The 10978-nt window shown below is 57.6% G+C and overlaps 6 protein-coding genes across 6 annotated transcripts; 3 read left to right on the forward strand and 3 right to left on the reverse strand.

Annotated features, from left to right (window-relative positions):
- Positions 1-189: 189 nt before the first annotated feature.
- SDRG_06270 (septum-promoting GTP-binding protein 1) lies at positions 190-1094 on the forward strand. Its single transcript, XM_008612039.1, has 3 exons — positions 190-625; positions 682-765; positions 810-1094. The coding sequence occupies exons 1-3, from the start codon at positions 224-226 to the stop codon at positions 972-974; spliced, it is 651 nt and encodes a 216-aa protein (XP_008610261.1). The 5' UTR covers positions 190-223; the 3' UTR covers positions 975-1094.
- On the reverse strand, positions 1022-4439 carry SDRG_06271 (adenosinetriphosphatase). Its single transcript, XM_008612040.1, has one exon. The coding sequence runs from the start codon at positions 4421-4423 to the stop codon at positions 1085-1087; it is 3339 nt and encodes a 1112-aa protein (XP_008610262.1). The 5' UTR covers positions 4424-4439; the 3' UTR covers positions 1022-1084.
- Positions 4440-5759: 1320 nt separating this feature from the next.
- On the forward strand, positions 5760-6435 carry SDRG_06272 (hypothetical protein). The gene is made up of 5 exons (XM_008612041.1): positions 5760-5888; positions 5933-6014; positions 6060-6137; positions 6183-6247; positions 6293-6435. The coding sequence occupies exons 1-5, from the start codon at positions 5802-5804 to the stop codon at positions 6374-6376; spliced, it is 396 nt and encodes a 131-aa protein (XP_008610263.1). The 5' UTR covers positions 5760-5801; the 3' UTR covers positions 6377-6435.
- Positions 6436-6463: 28 nt separating this feature from the next.
- SDRG_06273 (hypothetical protein) lies at positions 6464-7476 on the reverse strand (the record flags this gene model as incomplete). The annotated part of the gene is made up of 3 exons (XM_008612042.1): positions 6464-6649; positions 6699-6809; positions 6856-7476. The coding sequence occupies 3 exons, from the start codon at positions 7474-7476 to the stop codon at positions 6464-6466; spliced, it is 918 nt and encodes a 305-aa protein (XP_008610264.1).
- Positions 7477-7806: 330 nt separating this feature from the next.
- Positions 7807-10191, forward strand: SDRG_06274 (hypothetical protein). The gene is made up of 12 exons (XM_008612043.1): positions 7807-8183; positions 8231-8254; positions 8293-8637; positions 8680-8781; positions 8828-8905; positions 8956-9055; positions 9106-9235; positions 9289-9321; positions 9371-9509; positions 9565-9639; positions 9684-9767; positions 9829-10191. The coding sequence occupies exons 1-12, from the start codon at positions 7938-7940 to the stop codon at positions 10147-10149; spliced, it is 1677 nt and encodes a 558-aa protein (XP_008610265.1). The 5' UTR covers positions 7807-7937; the 3' UTR covers positions 10150-10191.
- Positions 10192-10640: 449 nt separating this feature from the next.
- Positions 10641-10917, reverse strand: SDRG_06275 (hypothetical protein). The gene has a single exon (XM_008612044.1). The coding sequence runs from the start codon at positions 10905-10907 to the stop codon at positions 10677-10679; it is 231 nt and encodes a 76-aa protein (XP_008610266.1). The 5' UTR covers positions 10908-10917; the 3' UTR covers positions 10641-10676.
- Positions 10918-10978: the final 61 nt, after the last annotated feature.

A 10978-nucleotide genomic window follows, 5' to 3' on the forward strand; every position in this document is an offset into this window, starting at 1 on the left:
ATACTTGAATAGTGTTTGCTTTAGTACGGCAAAGCCCCATGCACCCAACAGTCAACACCCAATCTTAATCGTTAGTGCGCTTGTATGTCCACACTAAATGCTAAAATTACGTAAATACTGTGTCGATATGGCAAGTTTTACAACACTATATTATTCCACGTAAATAGTGTGCGCCCAATGACACGCGAGGCAAGATCGCAGCGAGAGAGCGAAAGGCCAAGCCATGTCGACAGACGCGGACGAAGAGCGCTACGAGGGCGAGGACGCCAAGATGGGCCTCAACATGGCGGTGCCCACCGGCCGGAACAACGTGGTCGTCAAGGTCGGCATGGTCGGCGACGCGCAGGTCGGCAAAACGTCGCTCATGGTCAAGTACGTCGAGGGCAAGTTTGACGAAGACTACATCCACACGCTCGGCGTCAACTTCATGGAGAAGACTATCACGCTCCGCAACACGGAAATCACGTTTAGCATCTGGGACCTCGGCGGCCACCGCGAGTTCATTAGCATGCTGCCCCTTGTCTGCAACGACGCGGTCGCCGTCCTCTTCATGTTTGACCTCTCGCGCAAGGCGACGCTCACGAGCGTGAAAGAGTGGTACCGCCAAGTGCGCGCCATCAACAAGGTTCATTTTCCATCGCCGCTTCCTCCTCCTCCTCCTCATGATGATGGTGATGATAGAATGCATTCCCGTTCCTCGTTGGCACCAAGTACGACCACATGACGAGCTTCTCACCCGAAGAGCAAGACGACATCACCAAACAAGTCCGAAACCCGCTATAAGATCGGATTCGGAACGAGATGACTAGGCGCGCAAGTTTGCAAAGGCCATGAAGGCGCCGCTGATCTTCACCTCGGCGTCGCACTCGGTGAACGTGCAGAAGGTGTTCAAGATCGTGCTCAGCAAGGTCTTTGACCTCAAATGCACCATCCCGCTCATTCAGAACGTCGGCGACCCCATCTTGGAGTACTAGCCATTTAACATCCGAATCTACTAATGCTAGCGACAGCGAGGTTGTGTTTGGCGAAAGCGTCGAAGGTTGAAAGATTGAAAGATTGAAAATGAAAAATATACACGACCGACTTAACCGCGGCGCTGGCTGAGACGCCACGAGTCTTTCGGGTTGAAGCGGTCGTGGAGCGGCTCGATCTTCTGCGCCTTCTTCTGCTTGGTCATCTTGGTCGGGTCGCCCTTCTTGAAGAAGGCGGGTGCAAGCTCGACGAGCCACTTGGGGTCGATCGCCATGACGTTGCGCATGTACTCCTTGGTCGTGAGCACGAGTTCTTGGTAGATGACCCACTCGGGGTTCTTGTTGAAGAGCGACGACGACGGGTGGATGTACACGGGCTGGCCTTCCACCATGGTGCGGTACCCTTCCTGCGGATCCTTCTTCGCCGAGTTGGCAAAGTACCCGGACACGATCGCGCGCCGAATCTTGTTGTAGTTTTTGCCCGCCGAGACCACATCCATCTTGAAGCGGTCCATGGTCGAGAGCAGCTGCTTCCGGACGTCCAGCGCGCGGCGGATCGCGCGGGCTTGGATAAAGTTCTCAAAGCACCACGGGTTGGAAAACTTGGAGTGCTTCCATGCTTCGTACACGGCGAGGAGCGTGAGCTGGTCGCCTTCGGGCTGGTTGAACTTGGCCTTCTTCGAGTCGGCTTGCGCTTGCTTCTCTTTTGGACGGAAAAACACATTCTCGACCGCGAGCATCGAGATGATCGTGAGCACTTCGTCCGAGCAGCCGAGCACGACGCTCGTCAAGAGCACTTTGGCGTCCTTGGGCTCGACGGGAAACTCCGACATCTTCTTCCCGAGACGCGTCAAGAGGCCTTCGTCGTCGAGCGCGCCGAGCGCATACAGGTTCTCCATGGCCGCAATGAGCGCCGGCACGGGCGGCGGGTCGAGGAACGCAAAGCCCATGAGGTCGTTGATGCCCATGGCCTTGAGCTGCAGCACAATCGTGCCGAGGTTCGTGCGCTGAATCTCGGGAATCGCGGTCGGAAGCATCTCGTTCTTGTACGCGGCTTCCGTGTAGAGGCGATAGCACTTGCCGGGGCCCGTGCGGCCGGCGCGACCAGCCCGCTGACGCGCCGACGCCTGCGAGCACGGCACGACGATGAGCGAGTCCATGCCAATCTTGGCGTTGAACGCCTTTTCCTTTTGGAAACCAGGGTCGACGACGTAGTAGACACCGTCGATCGTCAGCGACGCCTCGGCAATGTTGGTCGCCACCACACACTTGCGCGAGCCCTTTGGCGCGGGCTCAAAAATGCGCGTCTGCATCTCGGACGGCAGCGCGCCGTAGACCGGGAGGATGATGAGCTCGGGCGCAAGGGCGCCGAGCGACTTGATGCGCTGGTAGAGCACCTCGCACGCCGTGTCAATCTCTTCTTGACCGGTGAGAAAGACGAGGATGTCGCCCTCGGGTTCGCTGAGGTGGATCTGCATGACCGTGATGAGCGCCGCGTCCAAATAGTCGGCTTCCGGCTCCTTTGTGTACAAAATCTCAACCGGGAACGTCCGGCCGGGAATCGTAAAGATCGGGCAGTCGTAAAAGTAGTGCGAGAACTTCTCCGCATCCAAGGTCGCACTCGTCACGATGATCTTGAGCTCCGGACGCTTTTTGACGAGCGCCTTGAGCAAGCCAAAGAGCACGTCCGTGTTGATCGTACGCTCGTGGGCTTCGTCGAGAATGAGCGCCGAGTAGCGCGAGAGCGTCGCGTCGGCAAGGTACTCGCGCATGAGCATACCTTCCGTCATGTACTTGATGACAGTCTCGGGTGACGTGACGTCTTCGAAGCGCACGGCGTACCCGACTTCTTGGCCGAGCGCGCACCCAAACTCTTCGGCGACGCGCTTGGCGACGCTCGACGCAGCGACACGGCGCGGCTGCGTGCAGCCGATCATCCCGCGCGACGTCAACCCCATCTCGGCCATGTACTGCGTCATCTGCGTCGTCTTGCCACTGCCGGTTTCGCCAATGACAACCAGAATCTGGTTGTCACGGATGGCTTGCATGAGCTGGCCTTTGAGCTTGAACACTGGGAGACTCTCGCGCTGCTCGATCATGCTCTTGGCCGAGACGTGGCCGTAGCTGAGGTTCTTGCCTTGCGCCTTGCTCTTCCACTCGGGCAACTCGAACGACGAGCCCATGTTGATACCGCGGAGCTCGGTCGCAAAGTGGCGCTCGCCGGCTTCGGGCATCGGGTCCTCCCAAGGGCGGTTGAGGTCCTTTGGGATCGAGTCGAGCAGCTCGTTTTGCTGCGTCTGGCGGAGCTCCCGCCGCTCCTTGGCGAGCGACGACTGCTGCATGGCCGCGCGCGAGAGCGACCCGTCCGGGTTCTTGACGATGCGGACTGGCGACATTTCGAGCGCCGCCTTCGTCTGCCCGCGCAAGAACGTCGGCTCGTCTTCGTTGAGCTCGACCTCAAACTCCTCTTCCGTCTCTTCCATGTTGAGCAAGCCGTGGTCGTCGTCAAACGTCGGGTACTCGGAGACCGAGAGCACGCCGGCGTTGATGAGCTGCCGCGCCTCAAAGCGCTCGGGCGACGACATGCGCTGGACGGCGCGCGCGCGGCTCGTGTTTTCGTACTCGTCGCGGTCGATTTCTTGCATGCCGGGCGCGGTCGGGTTGACCCACGACTTGGAGTCGGTCCGGTTGTCGACGCCCGAGTTGGCCCGCATGGGCATGAGGTCGCGGCCTGTCTTTTGGTCGACATCGCGCATCGAGAGCATGAGCTTGCCCGTGACCGAGATGGCCTTGACCTTGACGCGGTCGCCGCGCCGGACGGCTTCCTTGGGGTGCGTAATGCGTGCGTCGCTAATGTTGCGCACGTGCACAAGACCTTCCTTCGTCCCGCGCACGCCTTCGAGCTCGACAAAGATGCCAAAGTCCATGAGCTTGGAGACGCGACCGTTGTAGATCTCGTGGAGCTCGACCGGGCGCTCGCGCTCGCGCGACCGACGGCGGTCCCGACGGCGATCGTCGCGGCTGCGACTGCGGCTACGCTTGCGGTACCGATCGCGCGACCGGGACCGGCTCTTGTCGCGGCGAGACGAGGCGGGCGGCGCGCGGTCGGCGTCGCCAAGGCCAGCAATGTCTTGTACGTCGAGCGTCTCGTCGTTGATGGGCTTCGAGTTGGGCCGCGCGAGGCCTGGAAACGGCGCGTCGCTCGTCGGCAAGATTGGCTTCTTTGCCGGCTTCTTGGTCATCGTGTGGACGAGCTGGTAGAGGTGCAAGGCAAAGGTCATCGGGAACTCGGCGCCGTTGGCCGAGAGATCGGCGTAGAAGGTCTTGCCATCCTTGGAGCCGCGAGCGAGGTCGATGATGAACTCTGCCAGCGTACGCTCACTCATGCCCAGGTGACTCTCGAGCTCCGAACATACCTTGGAGATCAAGCTCAGCTCCTGCAGCTTCTCCATGATGGCCACCACAAACAAGCTCCGAATGAACTATCCGGAAAAACCGGTCGTTTCCGGATACACTGCAATCGACTAAATACACGCAACCAGGATTTGGAGCCCAGGCTGCAGCGCTTGCAAAGATGAGCAAAGGTGCACGCAACGCCATCGTTGATGCATGTACCAGGAGGCGCATACAAAAAATGCGCTGGGCGCAGGAGTTGGACGCAGTTTTACGCTTCCGACGCGCTCGATGCATCAAGCGATACAATGTAGTACGAATTAACGACGAGGTGGTATGATTTAGTATCTAATTCGTAGGCTGGCACGTTGTCATTGGCCGAGAGGGCCAAGAATGGCGCGTCGGCCCCGACGTTGACGTCGATCGAGGTATGTGATTCGGAAGGACGTCAATAGGTGTTGAGCGCTGCCTGTCACTACTACATGGCCCAGGACGTGGGTCTCGTACACCATTTGTGCCCACTCGCGGCTTCCGATATTAGCGCAGTGTAGCTGAGGAAAGGGTAGCGCAAAGGTGATCACCCCAGCATTGCGCGGACGTTCTTCAATTGATCGAGTAAGTCTTCATTTGATCGAGTAAGTCGGCGTGTCCTACCTCGCCTTTGCGACGCTGGTAGAAGCGACCGTCGGCATGCTTCGCTGCAAGAAGGAGAAGCGTCCACTGGCTCGTACCGGCACACGAGAAGAAAGCTTACCGCTCGATGATGTATGTTGGTAGGTGATAAAGATGGATGACGCCCGTTGGCTGCATGACACCCATGGGAGCGGAAGCCTGTCCGACGTTGCTGCGGAAGTGCGTCCCAAAGCGCCGTCAGATACGAGCACATCGTGGATCTGGCCGATATGGATAGCGTGCGGCAACTCGATAATTGTCTATGACCTGATAGACAAGTTGTCTCCGATGGTCGCTCTTGATGCAATCGCTGGAATCGTGAGACGCGTCGCTTTTTTGCTACCTGTCTACACCCCCGCCGAAGATCGCACAGAATTCGGTCGAATTCGGTCCATCGCTGTGATTGGTGGAAATACCGCCAAGTTCAAGAAAAAAAGAACATACAAAAATCAAGTCAAATGCCTTCGAGGTCGTTCGGACCTTTCTTCCTTGGATAGCTCCACCCAACTCGAGATGGCTCATTGCCTCGGTGCTGGGGTGGCATCCATTTTCGCGGTCTTTCATTGTGCGTGTTATCTTCAATTATGAGGTATCACTGCATGCGCATGGTCTATCGACGGTCTTAGAGATCGGTACCATCCTACCATAATCAGTGTCATGGCCGGGCCGAGGCCCAGAGTTGGGTGTTTTCGAACTCGGCGTCCCATTGGTCATAAATCCGAGCAGTGGTGTCCAGCAGGGTTCCTTTGCCTTCCTCATCTCATCATGTTGCGCCGATTCAGCACCAAGGTCGTCCTGCCCAAGGTCAAGGCCCCGCGCGTCCGCCGGGAGGTCCCCGCGCCCATCATCCTCGTAGGCCATGCGTCATCCTGTGCATGGAGCTCACGCTGGCGTAGACACAAGGAGCGGCGGACCGCATCAAGGAGCTGCTCGAGAACCAGCCGGACGCGATCGGACTGCGCATTGGCGTCCGGACCCGTACGCCGCCACTTCATGGCCTCCCATAGCTCACCATGGCTCTAGGCGGCTGCAGCGGTCTCTCATACACGATGAACTATGCGACCGAGAAGATCAAATTTGAAGAAGAAGTCAACGACAAGGGTATGGTTTTCGTCGATGACGACGATGACGACTCACGCATCATAGGCGTCCGGGTATTCGTCGAGCCCAAGGCGCTCTTCCACATCGTGGGCACCACCATGGACTACAAGGTAGCATGGCCGTCATCGCGAACCAGCGCCTCATCGCGCATGTAGATCACGCCCGTCTCGGCCGAGTTCACATTTGAGAACCCCAACGCCAAGGGCACGTGCGGGTGTGGCGAGAGCTTCAACGCGTAGTCCGGTGTATTAGCTCTCTTCGTCACCGCCAACATAGAATCGTGTCGTGTACAGTGTCTTGCGTTTCATGTACAGTGGATTGTCTACCTACAAGCGCGCGGTCGGCTTGATCGAGATGCGCGCCACAATGACCGTGATGTCGTCGGGCTTGAGGTTGTGGTCGAGCGACGCTTGCACGATGCTTGTCGCTGCGTCCTTGAGGTCCTTCACCGAGAGGACGCCGAGGAGCGACTGGATACGCCCATGCCAGTACCGGCGCCACGACGCGACCGGCTACGCGGAACCGTGAGTTTGAAGAAGCGGCGGAGAGTCGTCAGCGTACAGGGAAGAAGGCAGGTACTTCTTGGAGGTCCCGCGCAAAGTTGTCCCAGACACCGTCCGTCGCGAGGACAATGAGGTCGCCGTCCTGGAGCTCGATCTCGCCCGTGTTGGCCTAAGGACGACGCAGCCATCAGAGACGCAGTGTCCCTCCCACGTACCTCGCTTGGCATGTTCTCCATGGCACCCATGACGCGGAAGCGCGGAGGGATCTTGGCGAGCTGGTACGGCGCGAGGCCAATTGACTGGAACGCGCTGCGGAACCAGACTGCGCCGTTGCGGACAATGCAAAAGCCAGAGTCGCCCAAGTTCGAGTACTCGAGAATCGGCGCGCCTGTCTTGGGGTCTTCCTTGATGTTGAGAATGCACGCGGTCGTCGACCCGGCCTCGACGTGGTCGTCGTCGAGGACCATTGCGTACGCTTTCTCGAGGATCTCAGACGTCGAGCGCGATCCGTCGGCCAGCGTCAGCGCGTTGCGCATGAGCGCGCGCGAGATGCGGCTCGGGTCGACGTTGTTCTCGTTCCAGCCACCGACGCCGTCGGCGACGCCCACGTACGCCTGCGAGATAAAGAACGAGTCTTCGCCGCAGTTGTCGGCGCGCGGGATCGCGTCCATCTGGAGGCAGCGCTTGCCCTTGCAGGCGGCGTGGGCCTCAAAGAGGAAGGCTGAGAACTCGCGCTTGGACGACGACGCCGACGGCTTGGACGCGCGGCTGCTGAAGGCTCTCGCCGGCGCCTTGAGCTGGGCCTTGAGCATCGAGCGCGACGTGCGAGCGAACATGACCACAGCACGCAATGGCGACCACGTCAAAAACCACGTTAAACTAACGTTAAATTAAATGGACCAGTTGTTAGAGCAATGTTATAACACAGTTCACGTCGTGGCAACATATTCCCTCTTTTTAACGACTAAAGCAACCTCTGTGAGCTTGTCATTTCTACCTTGTACCCCGTTTTAGACACAATAAGTCGCTAATGCCGGGGAATTCTGCGTTGTTGGAGTATCGCCGTATTGTCGGCCCCGTTTCGAGAGCACCAAGCACAGTGCGCATGCAACGCGAGACCCATTCGAGGCCGAGCCACTGTATCAAGAGAGTCTCTCCATGAGCAAGCCGGTCGACAGCGGAAGCGACGCTGCTGGGATCAACCACGTCGTTCTGGCCCTGGCATGGACCAATCACAAGCCGCGAATCCATCGCATGCAAACACCAAGTCTACGAAAGTGCACTTTCGAACAAGACGATGATGCTGCGAGGGCTTCAACGCGGCTCGGTGCGGCTCGGCGGGCCATGCATGCGGCTCGCTGTCCGCGCCTTGAGCTCGGTCGAGCCATTGCCGCCCAAGCAATTGCCGCTCGTGTACGAAGCGCCGCTCGCAGCTCGGGTGACGGCGATCACGCGGGCCATGGCGGCGACCAACGCCATTACGTGCGTGGGCATCCCAATGGCGTACACGCTCGGCCACTTTCCGCTCGCGACGCCAAGCCAGGTACACGCGCTTGGATTCGCCGCGTTTACCTTGTTTACTCTGCGTAGCTGGCCATCTACGGCGCCCTCACGGTACAGGACGTTGCGGACGCAGTGCTCATGGCGCGTAGGGCATTGGCGCCGTCTCGACGGGGCTCATCCACATGCTCTTTTCGCCGTACGTGACACGCATGTGGGCGGACACATTGTCCAAGAAGATTGCGATTGAAAACGTGACGCTGCTTGGGACGACGACGCGCACCGAGCTGCGCGCGAGCGACATCTCGCGCAACGCGACGACGTGGCACCCGATGGTCAACTACACGAGCTTGCAGTGCCCGCTCTTCTTGCATAGCAGTGGCAGCGCGCTCCTCGATACGCTATTGTCGCCCAAGTTGAAGGACGCGGTGTACGATGCTCGCCGGCGCCGGGACAAGGCGTCGGACACGTCGCCCATGCTCTTTGGCAAGCGACTGGTAAACAAACATGTGGTATTAGCAGTTGAGACAGTAGTGTAGACGCTGCGGTTTGACCCGACGGGCCGCATGACGCACGAAGACTTTAGCCGCCATGATGTACTCAAGATGGTGCGGAAAGCAGCCGTGCCCGCGTCCACGTGGGTATGTCATCCCACGTCGTCTAGTGCAGTATGATGAGATGACGTAGAGTGACACGCCAGAGTACCGCGCGCACGTGAAAGCGCGTCCGAGCAGTCGGAGTAACAAGGGTGTGGTCGACATTCCGGTACAAAGATGAGCTCAAATAGTGGCGTTGAATTAGCCCATTTGGCGTAGAACATTCACATGCGCGACATTCGCAAGCTCGACAATGCGTTTGCGATTGCGAGCAAGCCGTCGATCACGGTGCGGCGCGGCGCGATCCTCGTCAACGCCGGTAGGAATGTATCGGGCGTCTAAACGAACGCCACTTACCATGTTCCTTAGACCCGATCCGCGCCATCATTATGCAAAACAACTGCGTCATCTTCCTCCAAGAAGGCGCCGAGGGCGTCATTCCTCTGCTTGAGTCCAATTTCAAAGAATTTGATTCGCAGGACCACCCGTTTGAGTTTACGTTCGTGCTGCCTAGCCCTTTTCTATACCTAGGAAATGGCTAATGGCTTGTAGGGCGCTGGAATCGCTGCTTTTGACCATTTGCACGTACAGAGTGCTGCTCGAAACGAGATTTTCATACTGTTGCTGACTGTAGGATCCTCGAGAAGGACTCTGCGCGGGTCTTGCCGCAAGCCCAAGCGGCCATCGACAAGATGAGCCAAGACGCGACGCTCGCCGGCGAGCTCGAGACGCTTCGTTCAATGAAGAACACGCTCGACGAACTCAATTCGCGCGTATTATCAACTCAAATATGCTACGACTACGGACCAACAATATTCTCTGGTCCAGGTCACGGGCACCCGCAAGGCGTTTGTGGACATTCTCGAAAATGAAGAAGATTTGCGCATGATGCACTTGACCAAGGTATACATTTTATGCCATAGTATGGGTTTACATGAACCAACTAGCTGCACGACGACCCGGCGCTTGTGTACGACCTCTTTAGCTTTGATTCGGAAGAGCTCGAGTCGCTTCTGGAAGTCTACTTGGAGGTAAACCTTTTACGTAGTGAAAATGTATGAAAAAATGCCAAATAATGATTTATCCGACTAGGATATTTACGATACGCAAACGCGCGTGGCGCTCATGCTGGAAAACATGCTCAACACGAAAAACATTGCGATGCTCAAGCTCGACGCCAAGCGCAACTACCTCATGACGCTCAACCTGACGCTGACGCTCTGGACGACGCTCATCACGGTGCCAACATTTGTCGTCGGCGCGTTCGGCATGAACCTCAACTCATCCCTCCAGGAGGTCGACTACCTCTTTTACATTGTGTCGGGCCTCGCGATCGGCTTTCCCATTGGCGCCTACCGCTACATTTTGCGCTACTTTCGCCAGCGTGGGATTTCACTTACGTGGAAAAACTAAACTAACTTTGCTAAGTACAAGTTGTCTTACAGTTGAAACCTACCCCTAATCTCCAAGTTCAGGGTCATGATAGTGGAGCGTATACGCTTGTGAAGTACCACGTCGTGTTGGGAAAAGCTCGAGCACCAAGCAAAATGACGAAAATGTTGTTTGGCTACAGAGAGAGACATATGTCTACCAAAATATCGTCGTTGGCACGACACTTGCGACATGAACCGTGCTGAGTGCTGAGCAATCTACAGTACCAGACCCATCTCTTCTAAATCGTTACTAGTACGATCGAATACTACAACAATATTCGCTGCCGAAACTCGGATCTCGAGGTTCCGTCGTTGATGGCGCCGAGTTTAATGCGCTGGATCAGAGGTTGCTGCGACGCGTCCTCAGATTCGAGAGCCGACGCGATTGTCATAGAACGGTGCAAGCGATGCGCTACGATAGCAGTCACATGGCAGCAGTTAAATTTCACGAGAGAAATTACTACATACGCTGCTCCACTATTCTGCAAATATCCAAAAACAAAAAGCTCAAACCGAGAGCGCGTCAAGGCGGGCGTCGGCGCGGGTGCGCTTGTGCTTGCGGTGGAGTTTGTAGTACGTCCAGTCGCGGCAGAACGTACACTGGTACGTCCCAGCCAAGAGCACCGTGTTGGTGGCCGACGTGAGCGCATTCGGCTTGAACTTCGCGCACTCATCGCAGCACGGCTCGGGGCCCCGCTTGCGCAGGTTGAACGGATGCTCGTTCGTGAACGTGACCATGACGACCTTCTTTGTGGTCGCGGCCAACGGGTGGGCGTCGCCGTCAGAGCGTTCGGAGTCGAGCGCAGCCG

The sequence above is a fragment of the Saprolegnia diclina genome (assembly GCF_000281045.1).
Source record: "Saprolegnia diclina VS20 unplaced genomic scaffold supercont1.17, whole genome shotgun sequence".
Classification (NCBI taxonomy): Eukaryota; Oomycota; class Saprolegniomycetes; order Saprolegniales; family Saprolegniaceae; genus Saprolegnia; species Saprolegnia diclina.